This window comes from Cherax quadricarinatus, chromosome 48, assembly GCF_038502225.1.
Source record: "Cherax quadricarinatus isolate ZL_2023a chromosome 48, ASM3850222v1, whole genome shotgun sequence".
NCBI lineage: Eukaryota > Metazoa > Arthropoda > Malacostraca > Decapoda > Parastacidae > Cherax > Cherax quadricarinatus.
In genome coordinates, this window is record NC_091339.1 from 22,279,109 (window position 1) to 22,301,740 (window position 22,632).

Below are 22,632 nucleotides of genomic sequence, written 5' to 3' on the forward strand. Positions count from 1 at the left end.
TTCTCGCATCTCACAGAGCCAATCTTTATCTTCTATGTCTGGTTCTCTGAGCATTTTGTATGATAAGTTTATATTAACCCCAATCCTCCAGTCTTCTGGGGTGTTGGAGTGCCCTAAGTCAAACACTTTCAATTCCAGTACCACTCTCGTCGACAACCTGATCAGAAGCATACCCCAGTCTGGCTCCACACACTTAAAAAAACTTATCTAACATGTCTTATGTAAAACTCTAAATAATTTTTTTATTAAATTTTTAAAAGCTGCACGCACGACCGAGCAAGTGTGCATTCATGTATACTCACCTATTTGTGGTTGAGTCGTAGTTCCTGGACCCGCCTAGTGAGTGTGTGTGTGTGTGCGCACGCGCGAACGCTTTTTAAGTTTAAATTATTGAACCTCGCCACTGCTCCTCCAGTAATAGGTACGGCTGTCTCCCTGCCCTTTAGGGCTTTTTCATAGCTACTTTTCGAATGCATGATTAGTGTTTGTCGCTGCTATATTTTCATCAAGTTCGATACACTTATTCACCATCATGAAACTGAAAATGTAAAGTAAAAGGACAAAAGTGCAACTAATGTGACATTTTATTGTGGCAACGTTTCGCTCTCCAGGAGCTTTATCAAGCCGTTACAGACAATACATGGACACAGAGGGTATATATAGGCTCAGAGTGAGGTGCAATACTAATGGTAGTGGTAGTAGTAGTAGTAGCAGTAGTGACAAAAGTTGTAGTAGTAGTAGTAATACAATATGGTAGAGCAATTAATTCGTACATGAGTAAAAGGATATAAAAGCTATTGATTGGGTAACATAAAAATAGGTTGGACAAATATAGACTGGAAAGAGGCAGCTTGTCTCAGTGTTGACTCTCTGTAATGTGCTTTGTTTAGTATAACAGGAGAGACTATGTGATGGCAGGGTTTACTGTTTTCAGGAGGATTCTTGCTAAGACTTCAGAGATTGTGAAGCTGCCGTTGTTTTGTTTAATTGTATACTACTACTACAACTTTTGTCACTACTACTACTACTACTACTACCACTACCACTAGTATTGCACCTCACTCTGAGCCTATATATACCATCTGTGTCCATGTATTGTCTGTAATGGCTTGTTAAAGTTCCTGGAGAGCGAAACGTTGCCACAATAAAATGTCACATTAGTTGCACTTGTGTCCTTTTACTTTACATATTGTCGGTAATTCTACCAACTTTATTACAAACTGAAAATGCTTAACCGACTTTAGCAGACATCTGTCCCCCTGGCTTCCTCTGTTCGCTTCTCAAACAACCTCTTGTTATATATACTACGGAAAGTTCGAGCGGACTGGTTAAGGCGCACCCACTATAATATCAGGAATCACAAAAATCTGTAATCAAATGCCACGAAATCCGCGAGGTACTTGGCGAAGAATTTCATCTTTGTTTTGTGGTCCAGGGAATTAAAGTATTTGGGATCGTACCGTCGCGTGTAAAATGGACGGTCAGACACAGGGAAGCTAGCGACAATATTTTTGGCTCCTAGCCAGTCGAGAACGTAGTCGGCGTCCTCTTTCAGAGTTTCAAATTTCCCGATGAAGTCGTACTGTACAGCGCATGGGTTGCAGATCTCGTGCATGGAGAGCCAATGTTCGTTGCGCTGCTCGTAGCTTAAGGGGCCAGACTCTGTGATGTATCGGATGAACTCTGTGAAAGTAACGTTGTGGCCCCCATTCGTCTTTTCTCTGGTAGCGAAAAGAAGGGTTGGGAATGAGAATTGGTGAGTGGTAATACAAAAACTTTCATAGCTTGATGAAAGGCAAATACTTAATGTATTTGGAAGACAAGTAAAATGGAAATGTAATAAGTCTATACAGACCGTACGAAAACCTCAAACAAATGTGACCAAAGGATAAGAGCACAAAAATCCATACATACAGAATAACTGGTAAAGTGGGAGCTGGATCTTTTATTTCCAACAAACTGAACCGACAGAGTGTAAGTCAGTCTTCCTCGTCGTCATATAAGAAACAGACCAACACATACCAAATATTCGAGGCCAACACTACACTCTGAGTGAGAGAAGTAATACTCTAACTCGAGGATAGAGTAACCTAAACCCACGAGCTAACGTAAACCATATGTGAAGAAAACCCGGATCAATTAAGAGTTTTAAACAGAATTGAAAAAGAAATCGAACATAACACAACGCATGCGAAAAGTGTAAAAGACCTAAGATTAATAAATTAGTTTATAATACACCTGCGAATGGATCACAACAGTGTCATTATCACATCTGCGAGGAAACTGATAGGATGGATAATGAGAACATTCAAGACAAGAGATACCAAGCTAGTGGTGATCCTTTTTAAGTCACTTGTTCTCTTTAGGCTGGAATACTGCTGTACATTAACATCTTCAAAGTAGGTGAAACTGCAGATCTAGAGAACGTACAGAAAAACTTTACTGCACATGTAAGTTCCATCAAACACCTTAACCACTGGGAACGCTTGGAAGCACTTGTACTCACTGGAGCGCAGGCGAGAGAAATACATCATAATCTATACCTGAAAAATCCTAGAGGGACTGGTCCCTAATCTGCATATAGAAATCACTCCCAATGAAAGAAAAAGACTTGGCAGGCAATGCAAAATACCCCCAATGAAAAGTGGGGGCGCCATTAATGCACTAAGAGAAAACACAGTAAGTGTCCGGAGCCCAAGGGAGCGTTTGTTTTACAAACTGTATATGACAAAATCAAAATCACGAAAAATTAAGTAATGCAAATGCTTTACAAAGAATAAAATTAACAGAGTTATACATGAAAGCATAATTTTATTTTATTTTGTGGCCCGAAGTCGGGGTTAAAAGTCCGAACATTTGTCCCCAACATCATATTCAGTACAGCAGTCGCCAAGCTTCTTTCCAAGCAAAGAAACAGACTGAAAATTACTGAAAACGAAGATAAATTAACCCTTTCAAATTGTTAAATAAATTGGTTTACTATGTTTATTTTTATTTGTGAAATAAATACGCTTGTTTATAGTGTTAGATTAGTTGTTGTTTTGAATGTGTGGTAAACCTAATACACATGTACTAAGGAGGTGCGATCGTATATGTGTGTGAGGGGCGCTCGTGATGTGACCTCGGAGCCTAGGGGGCGGAAGCCTGAAAACGTTTGGGAACCACTGTTTCAGTGTATGCTATCAGCCCCATAGATGTTCTGCGCGACACTCCTACTTAAAAACTCATAAGTGAACGTTCATTATTCGCACAGTCTCAGTCAAACGTTCGCTAATAACAACACTAAATACGCACACAATGATAGAAACCGCTAACATCATTGAGAACCATTAACACAACTGGCAACCATTAACACCACTGGAAACCATTAACACCATTGGGAATCACCAGAAGCCCTCAAACAGCACTCCTTGGAGTGCAGCCCAGAAATATATATCAAGATAAATACCTGGAAAAATCTGATGGTATTACAAATGTGCACACTGAAATATTTTCTTAAAAAAGAAAAACAGAAGGTACGAACGAAGAAAGAGTTGCAACAGAGAGGGAAATAAGTACGTGTGAAGATAATCATATATACTGTTGGCCAAGGTGGTCAAGTGAGAACAGTCAGGTCAGAACACACCTCAGGTGAGAACGGTCAAGTCAGAACACCCCTCAGGTGAGAACGGTCAGGTCAGAACACCCCTCAGGTGAGAAAAGTCAGGTCAGAACACCCCTCAGGTGAGAACAGTCAGGTCAGAACACCCCTCAGGTGAGAACAGTTAGGTCAGAACACCCCTCAGGTGAGAACAGTTAGGTCAGAACACCCCTCAGGTGAGAACAGTCAGGTCAGAACACCCCTCAGGTGAGAACAATCAGGTCATTACACCCCTCAGGTGAGAACAGTTAGGTCAGAACACCCCTCAGGTGAGAACAGTCAGGTCAGAACACCCCATAGGTGAGAACAGTCAGATCAGAACACCCCATAGGTGAGAACAGTCAGGTCAGAACACCCCTCAGGTGAGAACAGTCAGGTCAGAACACCCCTCAGGTGAGAACAGTCAGCTCAGAACACCCCTCAGGTGAGAACAGTCAGGTCAGGACACCCCTCAGGTGAGAACAGTCAGGTCAGGACACCCCTCAGGTGAGAACTTAAGAACTCTCTACCAAGGGGTAATTACCCATGGGAATCATCAGGTAGACACCAGGTATTTTCTAGCTATATAGCTATAATTTACAACTAACTCACACACTGAAAATTACAACTGCACAAGCATTCGGTCTGTCCTGGCCCAGTATGACCTCGACCTTTGATAATAGTTTAGAATTGGCCGAAACGTTGTCCAGCTTTCCTTTCCAACTTGTAGTTTATTTATGAACTGTTCTACCAACGTTATTGTAATTTTTATTCTTTTATTGGTTAACAAATTCCTCTCACTTTCCCTTACCTGTATTTTTGCTGAATTTTCATCCCTATTTCCTTGTGGAAATCATAGGTGCTCGACTTGTCGAAACTCTCTAGTTTGTCCTTGAAGGCTGAGAGGACACGATCGAAAGGGTGTCTCACGAATATAAACTTCTTGTAAGTCTTAAGTTTGAGCTCAGACTCCATGTTGGACTTGAGGAGAGGCAATCCCGTGTGTATGAAGCGCCTTAGAGTATATGAAAGAGAAAACGTGAACAAGACGGCAAGTGAAACAGAATGAAAAGGTTATTTATCTGTTGTTCTTTCTTATTTTTGTTATTATTACACTAGTCAACATTCATTTTCTTGCCTATGATATTGCACCGATTATAGAGTAAGTCTGGTGAGGATATATTGATCTGGCGGGGTTAAATTACAAATCGCACTGAAATTATTTTTTGGATAATGCATAAGTAAAATCATGTAATACATACTAGCACTTTATTCTAAATAATAACAGATTAACATAGTAAGATAATTCAGATACCGCTAATTACTGCATATGAAAACGTTGTTTGAACGATTTTCTTCTAAGTTGGTCATCAGCACAGTTTTGTTGAGTGAGCAACTGGAAGAGATGCACACACACACACACACACACACACACACACACACACACACACACACACACACACACACACACACACACACACACACACACACACACACACACACACACACACACACACACACACACACAGAACACAAACAGAACGACAGCAGCTGAGGGAGAGGACAAAAAAGCGAAAGGAGCTAGGACAGGAGACAAGGATGGAACCAGCAGAGGTCAATCAGAGCAGAACAGAGCAGCAAGGGCAAGCACACACACAATTATCCTCAGAACCCCACAACCTATCACACCATCCCAACACAAACTACAATCCATACCCACAGCTTCCACCCAACACCCAGCTATAGAATCCCACAGTATGCTACCAGGTCTACCAACCCCACAGGCCCCCCAAACCACAGTGTTGGAAAGGAAACTGAAGGTATGGCACACAAACGCTGGTGGAATAACAAATAAGTGGGAGGAGTGACATGAAAGAATCAAAGAGGCATCACCAGACATCACAGCTCTCACAGAAACCAAGCTTACAGGTATGATAACAGATGCCATCTTTCCAACGGGATACCAGATCCTGAGGAAAGACAGAGGGAACAGAGGGGGTGGAGGAGTGGCACTGCTGATCAAAAACCGATGGAATTTTGATGAGCTGGAGAGAGGAGACAGCGGAGAAGAAAGGGATTACATAGCGGGAACGCTTCACTCTGGAGGTCTCAAGGTGGTAATTGCAGTGATGTATAACCCACCACGGAACAGCAGGAGGCCAAGGCAAGAGTATGACGAGAGCAATAGAGCGATGGTTGACACACTGGCAGCAGTGGCCAGAAGAGCTCATGCATGCAGGGCAAAGCTCCTGATCATGGGTGACTTTAACCACAAGGAGATAGATTGGGAGAAACTTGGAGCCACATGGGGGCCAGGATACCTGGAGGGCTAAGATGATGGAGGTGGTACTGGAAAACTTCACGTACCAACACGTAAGGAACACTACAAGAGAGAGAGGAGAGGATGAACCAGCAAGACTGGACTAAGTATTCACCTTGAGTAGTGCAGATATTGAGGACATCACATATGAAAGACCCCTTGGGGCCAGCGATCATGTGGTTTTAAGCTTCGAATACACAGTAGAGCTGCAAGTGGAGGGAGAAGCAGGAAGGCCAGGACGAATGAAGCCAAACTACAAGAAAGGGGACTACACGGAAATGAGGAACTTCCTGAACAGGGTTCAGTGGGACAGAGAACTGACAGCGAAGCCAGTTAATGAGATGATGGAATATGTATCAACAATGTGCAAGGAGGCTGAGGAGAGGTTTGTACCCAAGGGTAACAGGAATAATGAAAAAGCCAGGATGAGCCCATGGTTAACCCAAAGGTGCAGGGAGGCAAAAACCAAGTGTGCTAGGGAATGGAAGAAATATAGAAGGCAAAGGACCCAGGAGAATAAGGGTCGTAGAGCCAGAAACGAATATGCACAGATAAGAAGGGAGGCCCAACGACAATATGAAAATGACATAGCAGCGAAAGCCAAATCTGACCCGAAACTGTTATACAGCCACATCAGGAGGAAAACAACAGTCAAGGACCAGGTAATCAGGCTAAGGAAGGAAGGAGGAGAGACAACAAGAAATGACCGTAAAGTATGTGAGGAACTCAACAAAAGATTCAAAGAAGTGTTCACAGAGGAGACAGAAGGGCCTCCAGAAAGACGGAGAGGTGGGCCACACACCAAGTACTGGACACAGTACACACAACCGAGGAAGAAGTGAAGAGGCTTCTGAGTGAGCTAGATACCTCAAAGGCAATGGGGCCGGATAACATCTCTCCATGGGTCCTGAGAGAGGGAGCAGAGGCGCTATGTGTACCCCTAACAACAATATTCAATACATCTATCGAAACAGGGAGATTGAATAAGGCATGGAAGACAGCAAATGTAGTTCCAATCTTCAAAAAAGGAGACAGACATGAAGCACTAAACTACAGACCAGTGTCACTGACATGTATAGTATGCAAAGTCATGGAGAAGATTATCAGGAGAAGAGTGGTGGAACACCTAGGAAGGAATGATCTCATCAACAGCAGCCAACATGGCTTCAGGGACGGGAAATCCTGTGTCACAAACCTACTGGAGTTCTATGACATGGTGACAGCAGTAAGACAAGAGAGAGAGAGGGGTGGGTGGATTGCACTTTCTTGGACTGCAAGAAGGCGTTTGACACAGTTCCACACAAGAGATTAGTGCAAAAACTGGAGGACCAAGCAGGGATAACAGGGAAGGCACTACAATGGATCAGGGAATACTTGTAAGGAAGACAGCAGCGAGTCATGGTACGTGGCGAGGTGTCAGAGTGGGCACCTGTAACCAGCGGGGTCCCACAGGGGTCAGTCCTAGGACCAGTGCTGTTTCTGGTATTTGTGAATGATATGACTGGAAGGAATAGACTCCGAAGTGTCCCTGTTTGCAGATGACGTGAAGTTGATGAGAAGAATCCATTCGATCGAAGACCAGGCAGAACTACAAACGGATCTGGACAGGCTGCAGACCTGGTCCAGCAATTGGCTCCTGGAGTTCAATCCCACCAAGTGCAAAGTCATGAAGATTGGGGAAGGGCAAAGAAAATCGCAGACGGAGTACAGTCTAGGGGGCCAGAGACTACAAACTTCACTCAAGGAAAACGATCTTGGGGTGAGTATAACACCAGGCACATCTCCTGAAGCGTACATCAACCGAAAAACTGCTGCAGCATACGGGCGCCTTGCAAACCTCAGAACAGCATTCCGACATCTTAATAAGGAATCATTCAGGACCCTGTACACCGTGTACGTTAGGCCCATATGAGTATGCGGCACCAGTTTGGAACCCACACCTAGCCAAGCACGTAAAGAAACTAGAGAAAGTGCAAAGGTTTGCAACAAGACTAGTCCCAGAGCTAAGAGGTATGTCCTACGAGGAGAGTTTAAGGGAAATCGACCTGACGACACTGGAGGACAGGAGAGATAGGGGGGGGGCATGATAACGACATACAAAATCCTGAGAGGAATTGACAAGGTGGACAAAGGCAGGATGTTCCAGAGATTGGACACAGTAACAAGGGGACACAGTTGGAAGTTGAAGACACAGATGTATCACAGGGATGTTAGGAAGTATTTCTTCAGCCACAGAGTAGTCAGGAAGTGGAATAGTTTGGGAAGCGATGTAGTGGAGGCAGGATCCATACATAACTTTAAGCAGAGGTATGATAAAGCTCACGGTTCAGGGAGAGTGACCTAGTAGCGACCAGTGAAGAGGAGGGGCCAGGAGCTTGTACTCGACCCCTGCAACCTCAACTAGGTGAGTACAACTAGGTGAGTACACACACACACACACGAGTACAGCGTTTCGATACCTCAATAAAATATCGTTCAAGACTCTGTACACCGTGTATGTCAGGCCCAAACTGGAGTATGCAGTACCACTTTGGAACCCACACCTGGTAAAGCACGTCAAGACATTAGAGAAAGTGCAAAGGTTTGCAGCAAGACTACTTCCAGAGCTAACAGGAATGTCCTACGAAGAAAGGTTAAGGGAAATTGGCCTGACGACACTGGAGGACAGGAGGATTAGGGGAGATATGAAAACGACATGCAAAATACTGCGAGGAATTGACAAGGTGGACAGAAACAGGGTATTCCAGAGATGGGACACAGCAACAACAGGTCACAATTGGAAGTTGAAGACTCAGATGAGTCAAAGAGATGTTAGGAAGCATTTCTTAAGTCATAGAGTTGTCAGGAAGTGGAATAGTCAGGTAAGTGACGTAGTGGAGGCAGGAACCACACATAGTTTTAATAGAAGGTTTGATAAAGCTCATGGTGCAGGGAGAGACAGGACCTAGTAGCGATCAGTGAAGAGGCGGGGCCAGGAGCTATGAATCGACTCCTGCGACTACAAATAGGTGAGTACACACACACACACACACACACACACACACACACACAATACACCTCCAGGACCACATTCTTAGAAAAGAAGTTGAAGGTGTGGTATACAAATGCAGATTGAATAACAAATAAGTATGAGGAGTGGCACTAAAGAATCAAGGAGACATCCCCAGACATAATAGCACTCACAGAAACAAAAATCACCAGAATAATAACAGATTCAATCTTTCCATCCGGATATCAAATCCTCAGGAAAGACAGAGGGAGGAGAGGGGGAGGAGGAGTTGCACTGCTCATTAAAAACCAGTGGGGTTTTGAGAAAATGGAAGGAATGGATGGCACGGGAAAAAGGGACTACTTAGTAGGAACAATCCAGTCTGTGGGACATAAGGTGATAATTGCAGTAATGTACAACCCACCACAGAACTGCAGGAGGCCAAGAGAAGAATGCGATGAGAGCAACAGAGCAATGGTCGACACACTAGCCGAGGTGGCCAGGAGAGCACACATGGGGGGGAGCAAAGTTACTAGTTATGGGTGATTTCAATCACAAGGAGATTGACTGGGAAAACCTAGAGCCCCATGGGGGTCCCGAAACATGGACAGCCAAGATGATGGATGTGGTACTGGAAAACCTCATGCATCAACATGTTAGAGACACTACCAGAGAGAGAGGAGAGGATGAACCAGCAAGACTGGACCTTGTATTCACCTTGAGTAGTTCGGACATCGACGATATCATGTATGAAAGGCCCCTGGGAGCTAGTGATCATGTGGTTCTGTGCTTCGACTACATAGTTGAGCTCCAAGTGGAGAGAGTAGCAGGAATAGGGTGGGAAAAACCAAACTACAAAAGGGGGAACTACTCAGGCATGAGGAACTTCCTTCAAGACATTCAGTGGGAGAGGGAACTGACAGGAAAACCAGTACAAGAAATGATGGACTATGTGGCAACAAAATGCAAGGAGGCAGAGGAGAGGTTTGTTCCCAAGGGAAACATAAATAATGGGAAGAACAGAACGAGTCCTTGGTTCACCCAAAGGTGTAGGGAGGCAAAAACTAGGTGTACTAGAGAATGGAAAAGGTACAGAAGACAGAGAACTCAGGAAAATAAAGAGATTAGCCGAAGAGCCAGAAACGAATATGCACAGATAAGAAGGGAGGCTCAGAGACAATATGAAAATGACATAGCATATGTGTCTTACCTAACAACATGAAAATGACATAGCATCGAAAGTCAAGACTGACCCGAAGCTGTTGTACAGTCACATCAGGAGGAAAACAACAGTCAAGAGCCAGGTAATCAGACTGATGAAGGGTGATGGGGAATTCACAAGAAACGACCGAGAGGTATGTCAGGAACTCAACACGAGATTTAAAGAAGTATTTACAGTAGAAACCAGTAGGACTCCAGGAAATCAGAACAGGGGGGTACACCAGCAAGTGCTGGATGAGGTACATATAACCAAGGAGGAGGTGAAGAAGCTGCTATGCGAACTTGACACCTCAAAGGCGGTGGGACCAGACAACATCTCTCCGTGGGTCCTTAAAGAGGGAGCAGAGATATTGTGTATGCCATTAACAAAGATCTTCAACACATCATCTGAAACTGGGCAACTCCCTGAGATATGGAAGATGGCAAATGTAGTCCCAATTTTTAAAAAGGGAGACAGACATGAGGCACTAAACTACAGACCTGTATCACTAACGTGTATAGTATGCAAGGTCATGGAGAAGATCATCAGGAGGAGAGTGGTGGAGCACCTGGAAAGAAACAAGTGTATAATTGACAACCAGCACGGTTTCAGGGAAGGAAAATCCTGTGTCACAAACCTACTAGAGTTTTATGACAAGGTGACAGAAGTAAGACAAGCGAGAGAGGGGTGGATCGACTGCATTTTTTTGGACTGCAAGAAGGCCTTCGACACAGTTCCTCACAAGAGGTTACTGCAAAAGCTAGAGGATCAGGCACACATAACAGGAAAGACACTGCAATGAATCAGAGAATACCTGACTGGGAGGCAACAACGTGACGAGGTGTCAGAGTGGGCGCCAGTGACAAGCGGGGTTCCACAGGGGTCAGTCCTAGGACCTGTGCTGTTCTTGGTATATGTGAACGACATAACGGAAGGGATAGACTCAGAAGTGTCCTTGTTTGCAGATGATGTGAAGTTAATGAGAAGAATCAAATCGGATGAGGATCAGGCAGGACTACAAAGAGATCTGGACAGGCTACAAGCCTGGTCCAACAACTGGCTCCTTGAGTGTAACCCTACCAAATGCAAAGTCATGAAGATTGGGGAAGGGCAAAGAAGACCGCAGACACAATATAGTTTAGATGGCCAAAGACTGCAAACCTCACTCAAGGAAAAAGATCTGGGGGTGAGTATAACACCGAGCATATCTCCTGAGGCGCACATCAATCAGATAACTGTTGCAGCATACGGGCGCCTGGCAAACCTACGGATAGCGTTCCGATACCTCAGTAAGGATTCGTTCAAGACTGTATACCATTTACGTTAGGCCCATACTGGAGTAAGCAGCACCAGTTTGGAATCCAAACCTAGTCAAGCACGTCAAGAAATTAGAGAAAGTGCAAAGGTTTGCAACAAGACTAGTCCCAGAGCTACGGGGATTGTCCTACGAAGAAAGGTTGAGGGAAATCGGCCTGACGAAACTGGAGGACAGGAGGGTCAGGGGAGACATGATAACGACATACAAAATACTGCGCGGAATAGACAAGGTGGACAAAGACGGGATGTTCCAGAGAAGGGACACAGACACAAGAGGTCACAATTGGAAGTTGTAGATGAATGGTTCAGAGAACCGACATGTTGATAAATTAGACACATGTGCAACTCTTGGGTATCTTTATTGAGGAAACGTTTCGCCACACAGTGGCTTCATCAGTCCATACAAAGGAGAATCTTGAAGAACAGGAGGAGAATGAGGTAATCAGTCCCTCAACCTTGAGTCGAGGTGGTCAGTCCATCAATCTTGAATAGAATACGGCATACGTGCTGAGAAGGAGCTTATAAACCGTTGGCAGGAGAGGTGAAGCAGTCATAGGTCGTGTAACATTTGTTCAATGTTGAAGAAGGTCGTGCCCAAGAATTAGGCAAGCGAAGAATTCCAAAGTATTAAGATCCCAAGAAGTTGCAGTGTCTGACGTTTCCTCAATAAAGATACCCAAGAGTTGCACATGTGTCTAATTTATCACAATTGGAAGTTGAAGACTCAGATGAATCAAAGGGATGTTAGGAAGTATTTCTTCAGTCATAGAGTAGTCAGGCCATGGAATAGCCTAGAAAGTGATGTAGTGGAGGCGGGAACCATACATAGTTTCAAGGCGAGGTATGATAAAGCTCATGGGGCAGGGAGAGAGAGGACCTAGTAGCAATCAGCGAAGAGGCGGGGCCAGGAGCTATGACTCGACCCCTGCAACCAAAAATAGGTAAGTACAAATAGGTGAGTACACACACACACACACACACACTAAATAGGCAGAACTCCCTTATAACTGGACTCTTCCAAACTTTTTGTTTACAAATTAATAGACATTTTTTATTGACAATGGCGTGAATTTTTTTCTATTTTTTTTTTTTGACCAAACCTAACTTAGAAACCTCACCTAACTTAACCTATGTTAATGAAATTTTCTTTTAGCCAAATTCTACTAAATATATCATAGATAAGTTTATATTTATTTAACATTACTTAAAATAAATGATATATATATTTTTCGTTATGTTCAGATTGATTTTTGCAGAGTTATGGAGTAAAAATTTTTTTACTCTGCTCTGACCTCAGCAATACAACTGTCCTCAAATATTTGTTGTTATACCATGAATTAAAGAAAAATCCTGGACTTCATCTTACAAGACAAACAAAACAAAAGCGATAGTAATTATGGACAAGGTAGATTATAGTGGAAAAATGAACATGATATTAGTAGACGGGGGAAGTGACGTGCCTCTTAATTTGAATGAAGACGTCGGCTAACAGTTAGCCGGGTTCTGTTTACATAACTTCTTGTTGCACTCCCTTTAGGTGGTTCAAAGAATAATAATAATCATAATCAAAATTTGTAAAGGGGTTGACCGGTAAGCCAGTGGAAGGCCTCGGTCAGATGACCAAAAGCTCCAGCTGCGGGTCATCATATGACTAAAACCCGCTTCAGGAAACACTTGTCCTGTTTCCTGACCAATCTTACCTAACCTAACCTAGTTGGTTTAATCACATATTGCTGCAAAAAAAGGCGGTCCATAACTATATCTCTAAAACAGTCAAAAGTCCCTTAGATTCTAGTTACTCTAGTTAATGTGATTCAAGTTAGAGAAGTACATACATTGTAGAGCAAGCATACAACAGTACATATTGGACAGTCTGTACCACGAGAGACAGATTATTGATATGTGATATTACAGAGATAGAAAAGTACATACACAAAGGAATAGTCAGGTGACACTCAGATCAGAACACCCCTCAGGTGAGAACAGTCAGATCAGAACACCCCTCAGGTGAGAACAGTCATATCAGAACACCCCTCAGGTGAGAACAGTCAGATCAGAACACCCCTCAGGTGAGAACAGTCAGATCAGAACACCCCTCAGGTGAGAACAGTCAGATCAGAACACCCCTCAGGTGAGAACAGTCAGATCAGAACACCCCTCAGGTGAGAACAGTCAGATCAGAACATCCCTCATGTGAGAACAGTCAAGTCAGAACATCGCTCAGGTGAGAACAGTCAGGTCAGAACATCCCTCATGTGAGAACAGTCAGATCAGAACATCCCTCAAGTGAGAACAGTCAGGTCAGAACATCCCTCAGGTGAGAACAGTTAGATCAGAACATCCCTCAGGTGAGAACAGTCAGGTCAGAACATCCCTCATGTGAGAACAGTCAAGTTAGAACATCCCTCATGTGAGAACAGTCAAGTCAGAACATTCCTCAGGTGAGAACAGTCAGGTCAGAGCATCCCTCATGTGAGAACAGTCAAGTCAGAACATCCCTCAGGTGAGAACAGTCAGGTCAGAACATCCCTCATGTGAGAACAGTCAAGTCAGAACATCCCTCAGGTGAGAACAGTCAGGTCAGCATCCCTCATGTGAGAACAGTCAAGTCAGAACATCCCTCAGGTGAGAATAGTCAGGTAAGAACATCCCTCATGTGAGAACAGTCAAGTCAGAACATCCCTCAGGTGAGAACAGTCAGGTCAGAACATCCCTCATGTGAGAACAGTGAAGTCAGAACATCCCTCAGGTGAGAACAGTCAGGTCAGAACATCCCTCATGTGAGAACAGTCAAATCAGAACATCCCTCAGATGAGAACAGTCAGGTCAGAACATCCCTCATGTGAGAACAGTCAGGTCAGAGCATCCCTCAGATGAGAACAGTCAGGTCAGAGCATCCTTCAGGTGAGAAGTCAGGTCAGAACACCCCTCAGGTGAGTACAGTCAGGTCAGAACACCCCTCAGGTGAGAACAGTCAGGTCAGAACACCCCTCAGGTGAGAACAGTCAGATCAGAACACCCCTCAGGTGAGAACAGCCAGGTCAGAACACCCCTCAGATGAGAACAGTCAGGTCAGAACATCCCTCAGGTGAGAACAGTTAGGTCAGAACACCCCTATGGCAAGAACAGTCGGATCAGAACACCCCATAGGTGAAAACAGTCAGGTCAGAAAACTTCTCAGGTGAGAACAGTCAGGTCAGAACATCCCTCAGGTGAGAACAGCCAGGTTAGAACATCCCTCACGTGAGAACAGTCAGGTCAGAACACCCCTCAGGCGAGAACAGTCAAGTCAGAATACACCTCGGGTGAGAACAGTCAGGTTAGAATATCCCTCAGGTGAGAACAGTCAGGTCAGAACACCCCTCAGGCGAGAACAGTCAGGTCAGAACACCCCTCAGAAGAGAACAGTCAAGTCAGAATACGCCTCAGGTGAGAACAGACAGGTTAGAATACACCTCAGGTGAGAATAGTCAGATCACAACACCCCTCAGGTGAGAACAGTCAGGTCAGAACACCCCTCAGGCGAGAACAGTCAGCTCGGAACACCCCTCAGATGAGAACAGTCAAGTCAGAATACGCCTCAGGTGAGAACAGACAGGTTAGAACACCCCTCAGGTGAGAACAGTCAGGTCAGAACACTCGAGTGTGAAAACTCATTATGTGAGAACACTCAGGTGAGAACGTTTATTAGGTTAGAAAATTCAGGTAAGAACACTGTTCATCGTGGTTACCTCTCTATAGTAGAAAGATCCTTGTCGAGTGGTACAATGCCAGTCAGTTTCATCCACACTCGCTTCCAGCTGGTACACGCCACCTGTGTGAAAACACGACAGGTAAGAGCCAGCTGGAGGAATGTGTGTAGAAAAGAATGCGGAGGAATACTGGTGTGTGTGTGTTTGTGTGTGTACTCACCTAGTTACTCACCTAGTTGAGGTTGTAGGGGTCGCGTCCAAGCTCCTGGCCCCGCCTCTTCACTGGTCGCTACTAGGTCACTCTCCCTGAACCATGAGCTTTATCGTACCTCTGCTTAAAGCTATGTATGGATCCTGCCTCCACTACATCGCTTCCCAAACTATTCCACTTACTGACTACTCTGTGGCTGAAGAAATACTTCCTAACATCCCTTTGATTCATCTGTGTCTTTAGCTTCCAACTGTGTCCCCGTGTTGCTGTGTCCAGTCTCTGGAACATCCTGTCTTAGTCCACCTTGTCAATTCCTCTCAGTATTTTGTATGTCGTTATCATGTCCCCCCTATCTCTCCTGTCCTCCAGTGTCGTCAGGTTGATTTCCCTTAACCTCTCCTCATAGGACATACCTCTTAACTCTGGGACTAGTCTTGTTGCAAACCTTTGCACTTTCTCTAGTTTCTTTACGTGCTTGGCTAGGTGTGGGTTCCAAACTGGTGCCGCATACTCCAATATGGGCCTAACGTACACCGTGTACAGGGTCCTGAACGATTCCTTATTAAGATGTCGGAATGCTGTTCTGAGGTTTCCCAGGCGCCCATATGCTGCAGCAGTTATTTGGTTGATGTGCGCTTCAGGAGATGTGCCTGGTGTTATACTCACCCCAAGATCTTTTTCCTTGAGTGAGGTTTGTAGTCTCTGGCCCCCTAGACTGTACTCTGTCTGCGGTCTTCTTTGCCCTTCCCCAATCCTCATGACTTTGCACTTGGTGGGATTGAACTCCAGCAGCCAGTTGCTGGACCAGGTCTGCAGCCTGTCCAGATCCCTATGTATTTCCGCCTGGTCTTCGATCGAATGAACTCTTCTCATCAACTTCACGTCATCTGCAAACAGGGACACCTCGGAGTTTATTCCTTCCGTCATGTCGTTCACAAATACCAGAAACAGCACTGGTCCTAGGACTGACCCCTGTGGGACGCCGCTGGTCACAGGTGCCCACTCTGACACCTCGCCACGTACCATTACTCGCTGCTGTCTTCCTGACAAGTATTCCCTGATCCATTGCAGTGCCTTCCCTGTTATCCCTGCTTGGTCCTCCAGTTTTTGCACTAATCTCTTGTGTGGTACTGTGTCAAACGCCTTCTTGCAGTCCAAGAAAATGCAATCTACCCATCCCTCTCTCTCTTGTCTTACTGCTGTCACCATGTCATAGAACTCCAGTAGGTTTGTGACACAGGATTTCCCGTCTCTGAAACCATGTTGGCTGCTGGTGATGAGATCATTCCTTTCTAGATGTTCCACCATTCTTCTCCTGACAATCTTTTCCATGATTTTGCATGCTATACATGTCAGTGACACTGGTCTGTAGTTTAGTGCTTCATGTCTGTTTCCTTTTTTAAAGATTGGGACTACATTTGCTGTCTTCCATGCCTCAGGGAATCTCCCTGTTTCGTTAGATGTATTGAATATTGTTGTTAGGGGTACAAATAGCACCTCTGCTCCCTCTCTCAGGACCCATGGAGAGATGTTATCTGGCCCCATTGCCTTTGAGGTATCTAGCTCACTCAGAAGCCTCTTCACTTCTTCCTCGGTTGTGTGTACTGTGTCCAGCACATGGTGGTGTACCCCACCTCTCCGTCTTTCTGGAGCCCCTTCTGTCTCCTCTGTGAACACTTCTTTGAATCTCTTGTTGAGTTCCTCACATACTTCACGGTCATTTCTTGTTGTCTCTCCTCCTTCCTTCCTTAGCCTGATTACCTGGTCCTTGACGGTTGTTTTCTTCCTGATGTGGCTGTATAACAGCTTCGGGTCAGATTTGGCTTTTGCTGCTATGGCGTTTTCATATTGACGTTGGGCCTCCCTTCTTATCTGTGCATATTCGTTTCTGGCTCTACGACTGCTCTCCTTATTCTCCTGGGTCCTTTGCCTTCTGTATTTCTTCCATTCCCTAGCACACTTGGTTTTTGCCTCCTTGCATCTTTGGGTGAACCATGGGCTCATCCTGGCTTTTTCATAATTCCTGTTACCCTTCGGTACAAACCTCTCCTCAGCCTCCTTGCACATTGTTGCTACATATTCCATCATCTCATTAACTGGCTTCCCTGCCAGTTCTCTGTCCCACTGAACCTCATTCAGGAAGTTCCTCATTCCTGTGTAGTCCCCTTTCCTGTAGTTTGGTTTCATTTGTCCTGGCCTTCCTGCTTCCCCCTCCACTTGTAGCTCTACTGTGTATTCGAAGCTCAAAACCACATGATCGCTGGCCCCAAGGGGTCTTTCATATGTGATGTTCTCAATATCTGCACTACTCAAGGTGAATACTAAGTCAAGTCTTGCTGGTTCATCCTCTCCTCTCTCTCTTGTAGTGTCCCTTACGTGTTGGTACATGAAGTTTTCCAGTACCACCTCCATCATCTTAGCCCTCCATGTATCTTGGCCCCCATGTGGCTCCAAGTTCTCCCATTCGATCTCCTTGTGTTTAAAGTCGCCCATGATCAGGAGCTTTGCCCTGCATGCATGAGCTCTTCTGGCCACTGTAGCCAGTGTGTCAACCATCGCTCTATTGCTCTCGTCATACTCTTGCCTTGGCCTCCTGCTGTTCTGTGGTGGGTTATACATCACTGCAATTATCACCTTGGGACCTCCAGAGTGAAGCGTTCCCACTATGTAATCACTTTCTTCTCCACTGTCTCCTCTCTCCAGCTCATCAAAATTCCATCGGTGTTTGATCAGCAATGCCACTCCTCCACCCCCCCTGTTCCTTCTGTCTTTTCTCAGGATCTGGTATCCCACTGGAAAGATGGCATCTGTTATCATACCTGTAAGCTTGGTTTCTGTGAGAGCTATGATGTCTGGTGATGCCTCTTTGACTCTTTCGTGCCACTCCTCCCACTTGTTTGTTATTCCATCAGCATTTGTGTACCATACCTTCAGTTTCCTTTCCAACACTGTGGTTTGGGGGGCCTGTGAGGGTGGGAGACCTGGTAGCATACTGTGGGATTCTATGGTTAGGGGTTGGGTGGAAGCTGTGGGTATGGATTGTATTGTGTGTTGGGATGGTGTGATAGGTTGTGGGGTTCTGAGGATAGTTGTGTGTGTGCTTGCCCTTGCTGCTTTGTTCTGCTCTGACTGACCTCTGCTGGTTCCATCCTTGTCTCCTTTCCTAGCTCCTTTCGCTTTTTTGTCCTCTCCCTCAGCTGCTGTCTCTCTGTTTGAGTTCTGTCTCTGTCTAGGAACACCTTCTTGTACTCTTCCGACCTTTTCAACCGTGGTTTCTCTTGGAGGATCCTGTTCCGCACTGTTTTTGTCCTGAGAATCAGCTTGATCAGTCGGTTTCTCCCCTTCAAGTACCCCCCTATTCTCTGAAAATTTAAAATCTCATCCATGTCTTCTCCCCCTATTTCCGTGATGATTTTCTCAATCTCCTTTCTTTCTTCCTGCCGTCTTTCAGTGTGTGTCCTTTCCTCTCTCTCCCGAAGCCCATGGATAATCACTGATTTTGCCCTTTCCTCCTCCCATTGCCTCTCCCTCTGTGACTCTGGTTCCTGTCTGTATGTGGTCATTTTCTCCCTTGATTTTTCCAGTGGCTCTTGGTAGCATGGTTGTGCCTCAGCATTCGACCTATCTCCCTCTCCATCTGCACCCATCTGCTCTTCCCTTCCACTCCCTGGCCCTTCTTTGCAGGCTGATATGACCTTAGCATAATTCATATCTCCTTCCTTCCTGTTCAGCCTCTCAGCTTCGTATGGTGTGTCTTCTCTGGTCACTACCCCTGAGACTTGCTTCAGCCTGTTTACCTCAAATTCTAGGACCTTTACCCTGGCTACTGCAGTTTCGACTTGTGCCTCCCAATGCTTCGTCTCCTTCTCCAACCTCTTTTCCCATTTCACAGAGAGCTCTTTCTCCATTTTTTCAGAAAGCTCTCCTAATTTTCTCTCCCATTCTTGCTCTATCCTTTTCCACTGCTCCTCCATCCATTCCTCCCTACCAGTACCATTGTCATCTGATCCCTGATTCCTGCGAGTCCCAACCATTTTTTTTTTTTAGTGAAAGAGAGAGAGAAAGAGAAAAAGAAAAAGGGGGAGATAGTGAGAGAGAGAGAGAAAGAGAGAGAAGGGGAGGGTAGAAGGAGGGGAAAAGAAGGGAAAAAGGGGGAGAAAGTGAGAGAGAGGGAAAAGGTAAGAGAGAGGGGGGGAGTGACAAGGGAAGAGAGAGAGAGAGAGAGAAAAGAAGAGGAAGAGAGAGAGTAAGAGAGGAAGAGAGAGAGGGAGATTGAGAGAGAGAGGAAGAGAGAGTGAGAGGAAGAGAGAGAGGAAGAGAGAGAGGAAGAGAAAGAGGATGAGAGAAAGGGAGAGAGAGAGAGAGAGAGAGAGAGAGAGAGAGAGAGAGAGAGAGAGAGAGAGAGAGGTAGAGAGAGAGAGAGAGAGGAAGAGAGAGGAGAGGAGAGGGAGAGAGATGGGGGGGAAAGGGTTGGAGGGTCACTTCACAGGAAGGTGTGAAATCCTGTATATGTGCGTGTGTGTGTGTGTGTGTGTGTGTGTGTGTGTGTGTGTGTGTGTGTGTGTGTGTGTGTGTGTGTGTGTGTATATGTGTGTGTGTGTGTGTGTGTGTGTGTGTGTGTGTGTGTGTGTGTGTGTGTGTGTGTGTGTGTGTGTGTGTGTGTGTGTGTGTGTGTGTGTGTGTGCGCATGTGTGCATGTGTGTGTGTGTGTGTGTGTGTGTGTGTGTGTGCATGTGTGCATGCGTGTTAGTTACCATTTTGTCCTAGGCACATATCGATTAGACACTAGGCCTGTTGTATATGTGTGTGCATGTGTGTGTGTGTGTGTGTGTGTGTGTGTGTGTGTGTGTGTGTGTGTGTGTGTGTGTGTGTGTGTGTGTGTGTGTGTGTGTGTGTGTGTGTGTGTGTGTGTGTGTTTGTACTCACCTAGTTGTCGTTACAGAGGTCGAGTCACAACTCTTGGCCCCGTGTGTGTGTGGAAAAGAATGTGGAGAAATGTGTTGAGGAGAGTGTGGAGAGAAGAGTGTGGAAGTGTGTGGAGGACTGTATAATGGAGTGTGCAGAGGAGTGAGTGGAGGATTGTATAATGGAGTGTGCAGAGGAGTGTGTGGAGGATTGCTGGGAACAGTGACTGGAAAGGTACATGGAGGAGTGTTGAGGAGTGAGTTATCTTAGCCATGGGTTTACCACTGTGAGTTGAACCCTCAGTTCAACTCACATCCGATCTCGGGGACGCCGAGAAGTATTCGCACCTACTTCCCTTTCTCCCAGGAGTTAGTTGACTCTTGTGGGTCGAGCATAATACTTAACTTTGTTAGGTTATCCTGGGATAATAACACTGTCTCCTGTATGGTAACATAACATTCATCCAACACTCAATGCTACAAGCCTCGCCAGAAATGTTTTTGGTACAAACAAGAATATATCCGTTTTGATCGGTCATAAGCAAACACAACGAAGATATTCTACAATCAGGGAATATGAATTTTTCCTTCATATTTATTACAGATACCTGCTAAACAAGGTATCATTAATGTATTTAACATCCCTGAGTTCCCAACAATCCATAACTCTTTACTCAACTATAATTTTGTATATAAATTAAGTGCAATGTAACAGTATCATAACCACTGGAGATACACTTAATTAGATATTTATATAATCTACAACTAACACTTCTAAGAAGTGCAAATAATAGCATAATAAAACACAAAAAGAAAACTCGAAGACCTAATTTTTTTTTCAACGAACCGGCCGTATCTCACCGAGGCAGGGTGACCTAATTATGTATAAGCAATTAAAAAAATCACATATTGCTAGAGATTTTAATGCAAAATCACTCAGATGATCACAAGTCTGTCTTCGTAAATTTTGATGCTCTCCTGCCCTCCTACACTATGAGACATCTGCTTCTTTATAACAGACATAATTTCTGACAGTCTCCACCCTTTCGAGCACTGGTAATTAAACCTTTGCTGTATTTAACTCTAGGATTAAAGCTTCAGCTGTATCTAACCTTAGGGATGAAGCAGTAGATGGCCTTGCTCGTGTCATCGTAGTGCATGTGACCCATCATGAACGAGTTCACTGGCAGGGAGATGTTAAAAGTAGTGCAGGTTTTTTGAAGATTCATCTTGATGGCGTCGCTGCGTTCCTTTGCTTTGGATGAGGCTGCTGGTATATGGATACACACACACTAAACATTAGCACCACTTCCAACCACCCTAAGCTACCTCTAATAGTGACTTTAGTTCTATGCGGATAAACAGAAATAGGAACACTGACATGATGGTAAAGTGAAACAAATCCAGTTATATGGAATTCTTTCCTGACGACTTTCGCTCATGCGATGGTGTATATCAGGTCACAAACAGATAAAACTTATTAGAAAAGATGATCATATAAATATTGAGAGGAGGCGGGTTAGGAGCATATGGGGTTGAGCGTCAAGTCACATTCATTTTCAAGCGTCCAAGTAATTTTCTGGTAAGAGCTTCAGCTAACTTGTACAAATTACTGACCTGGTTGAAACTGTTGGATATACTGACGGGTGAAGATTCAAGGAAGCTACTCCACGGAGTGACATTTTCCTCGGCAACAAGTAGTGCGCCATACAAGGTTATCAACTGCGGTGCAGGGAGTTATCGTGAAAGTTTTCATCTGTGTTAGCGTATTGCTGCTGAGATACATTTGTGGAGATATATAGATGTCTCACCAACACAGATTTTGTCGCCGTTGTTGCATGATATTGTGTATATCCCTGTCATTACGAAATCGTAATGACACAATTGCAAACAAACCACACAACGGGCGGGCTTGCCATTCGGCAATCGAATTACTCGGTGGCGTCAGATATGGGCAAGCTGATGATGTCATGAGCAAGATATTTGCAATTTCTGATGATTTGTTGAATGTAGTGTAATTTGGTGATGAATCTGAAGAGCATTCTTCTTCAAGGAATTCAATACCGAGTTTAGTTTTGGCATCTTAGTGTGAGTGGAAGTGGAAAGATCGTGTTGGTTCGTTGTTTGCTGATAGACTTTGAAGGGAAGTTGTCAGACTTGCAAGTTAAAGCATCAAGGAAGGGAAAGTGCTATTAGTCTCCTCCTCGAGTGTAAACTGAATGGAAAATTCGACCTGGTTAGTTTTCCGCTGGATGGTAAAGACATCGAATCGTCTTGAGTTAATGAAGAGTATGTCGTCCACATAGTGAAGCCACGTAACAGAAAAGAGGACAACGGAAAAAATAAAAGAAAAATAAAAGTTCACCGGGTCAGCACTTA

General features: G+C 44.7%; 1 protein-coding gene across 1 annotated transcript in view; it reads right to left on the bottom strand.

Moving 5' to 3' along the window:
* Nucleotides 1–1,113: 1,113 nt before the first annotated feature.
* LOC128696039 (carbohydrate sulfotransferase 11) overlaps nucleotides 1,114–22,632 on the bottom strand; it is a 33,316-nt gene continuing 11,797 nt past the window's right edge. The window contains exons 4-7 of the mRNA XM_070094972.1: nucleotides 21,366–21,523; nucleotides 15,178–15,260; nucleotides 4,431–4,634; nucleotides 1,114–1,721 (exon numbers count right to left, since the gene is read on the bottom strand). Of these exons, the coding sequence (XP_069951073.1) occupies nucleotides 1,358–1,721; nucleotides 4,431–4,634; nucleotides 15,178–15,260; nucleotides 21,366–21,523 (809 nt within the window). The 3' untranslated portion in view covers nucleotides 1,114–1,357. The remainder of the gene's footprint in view (nucleotides 1,722–4,430; nucleotides 4,635–15,177; nucleotides 15,261–21,365; nucleotides 21,524–22,632) is intronic.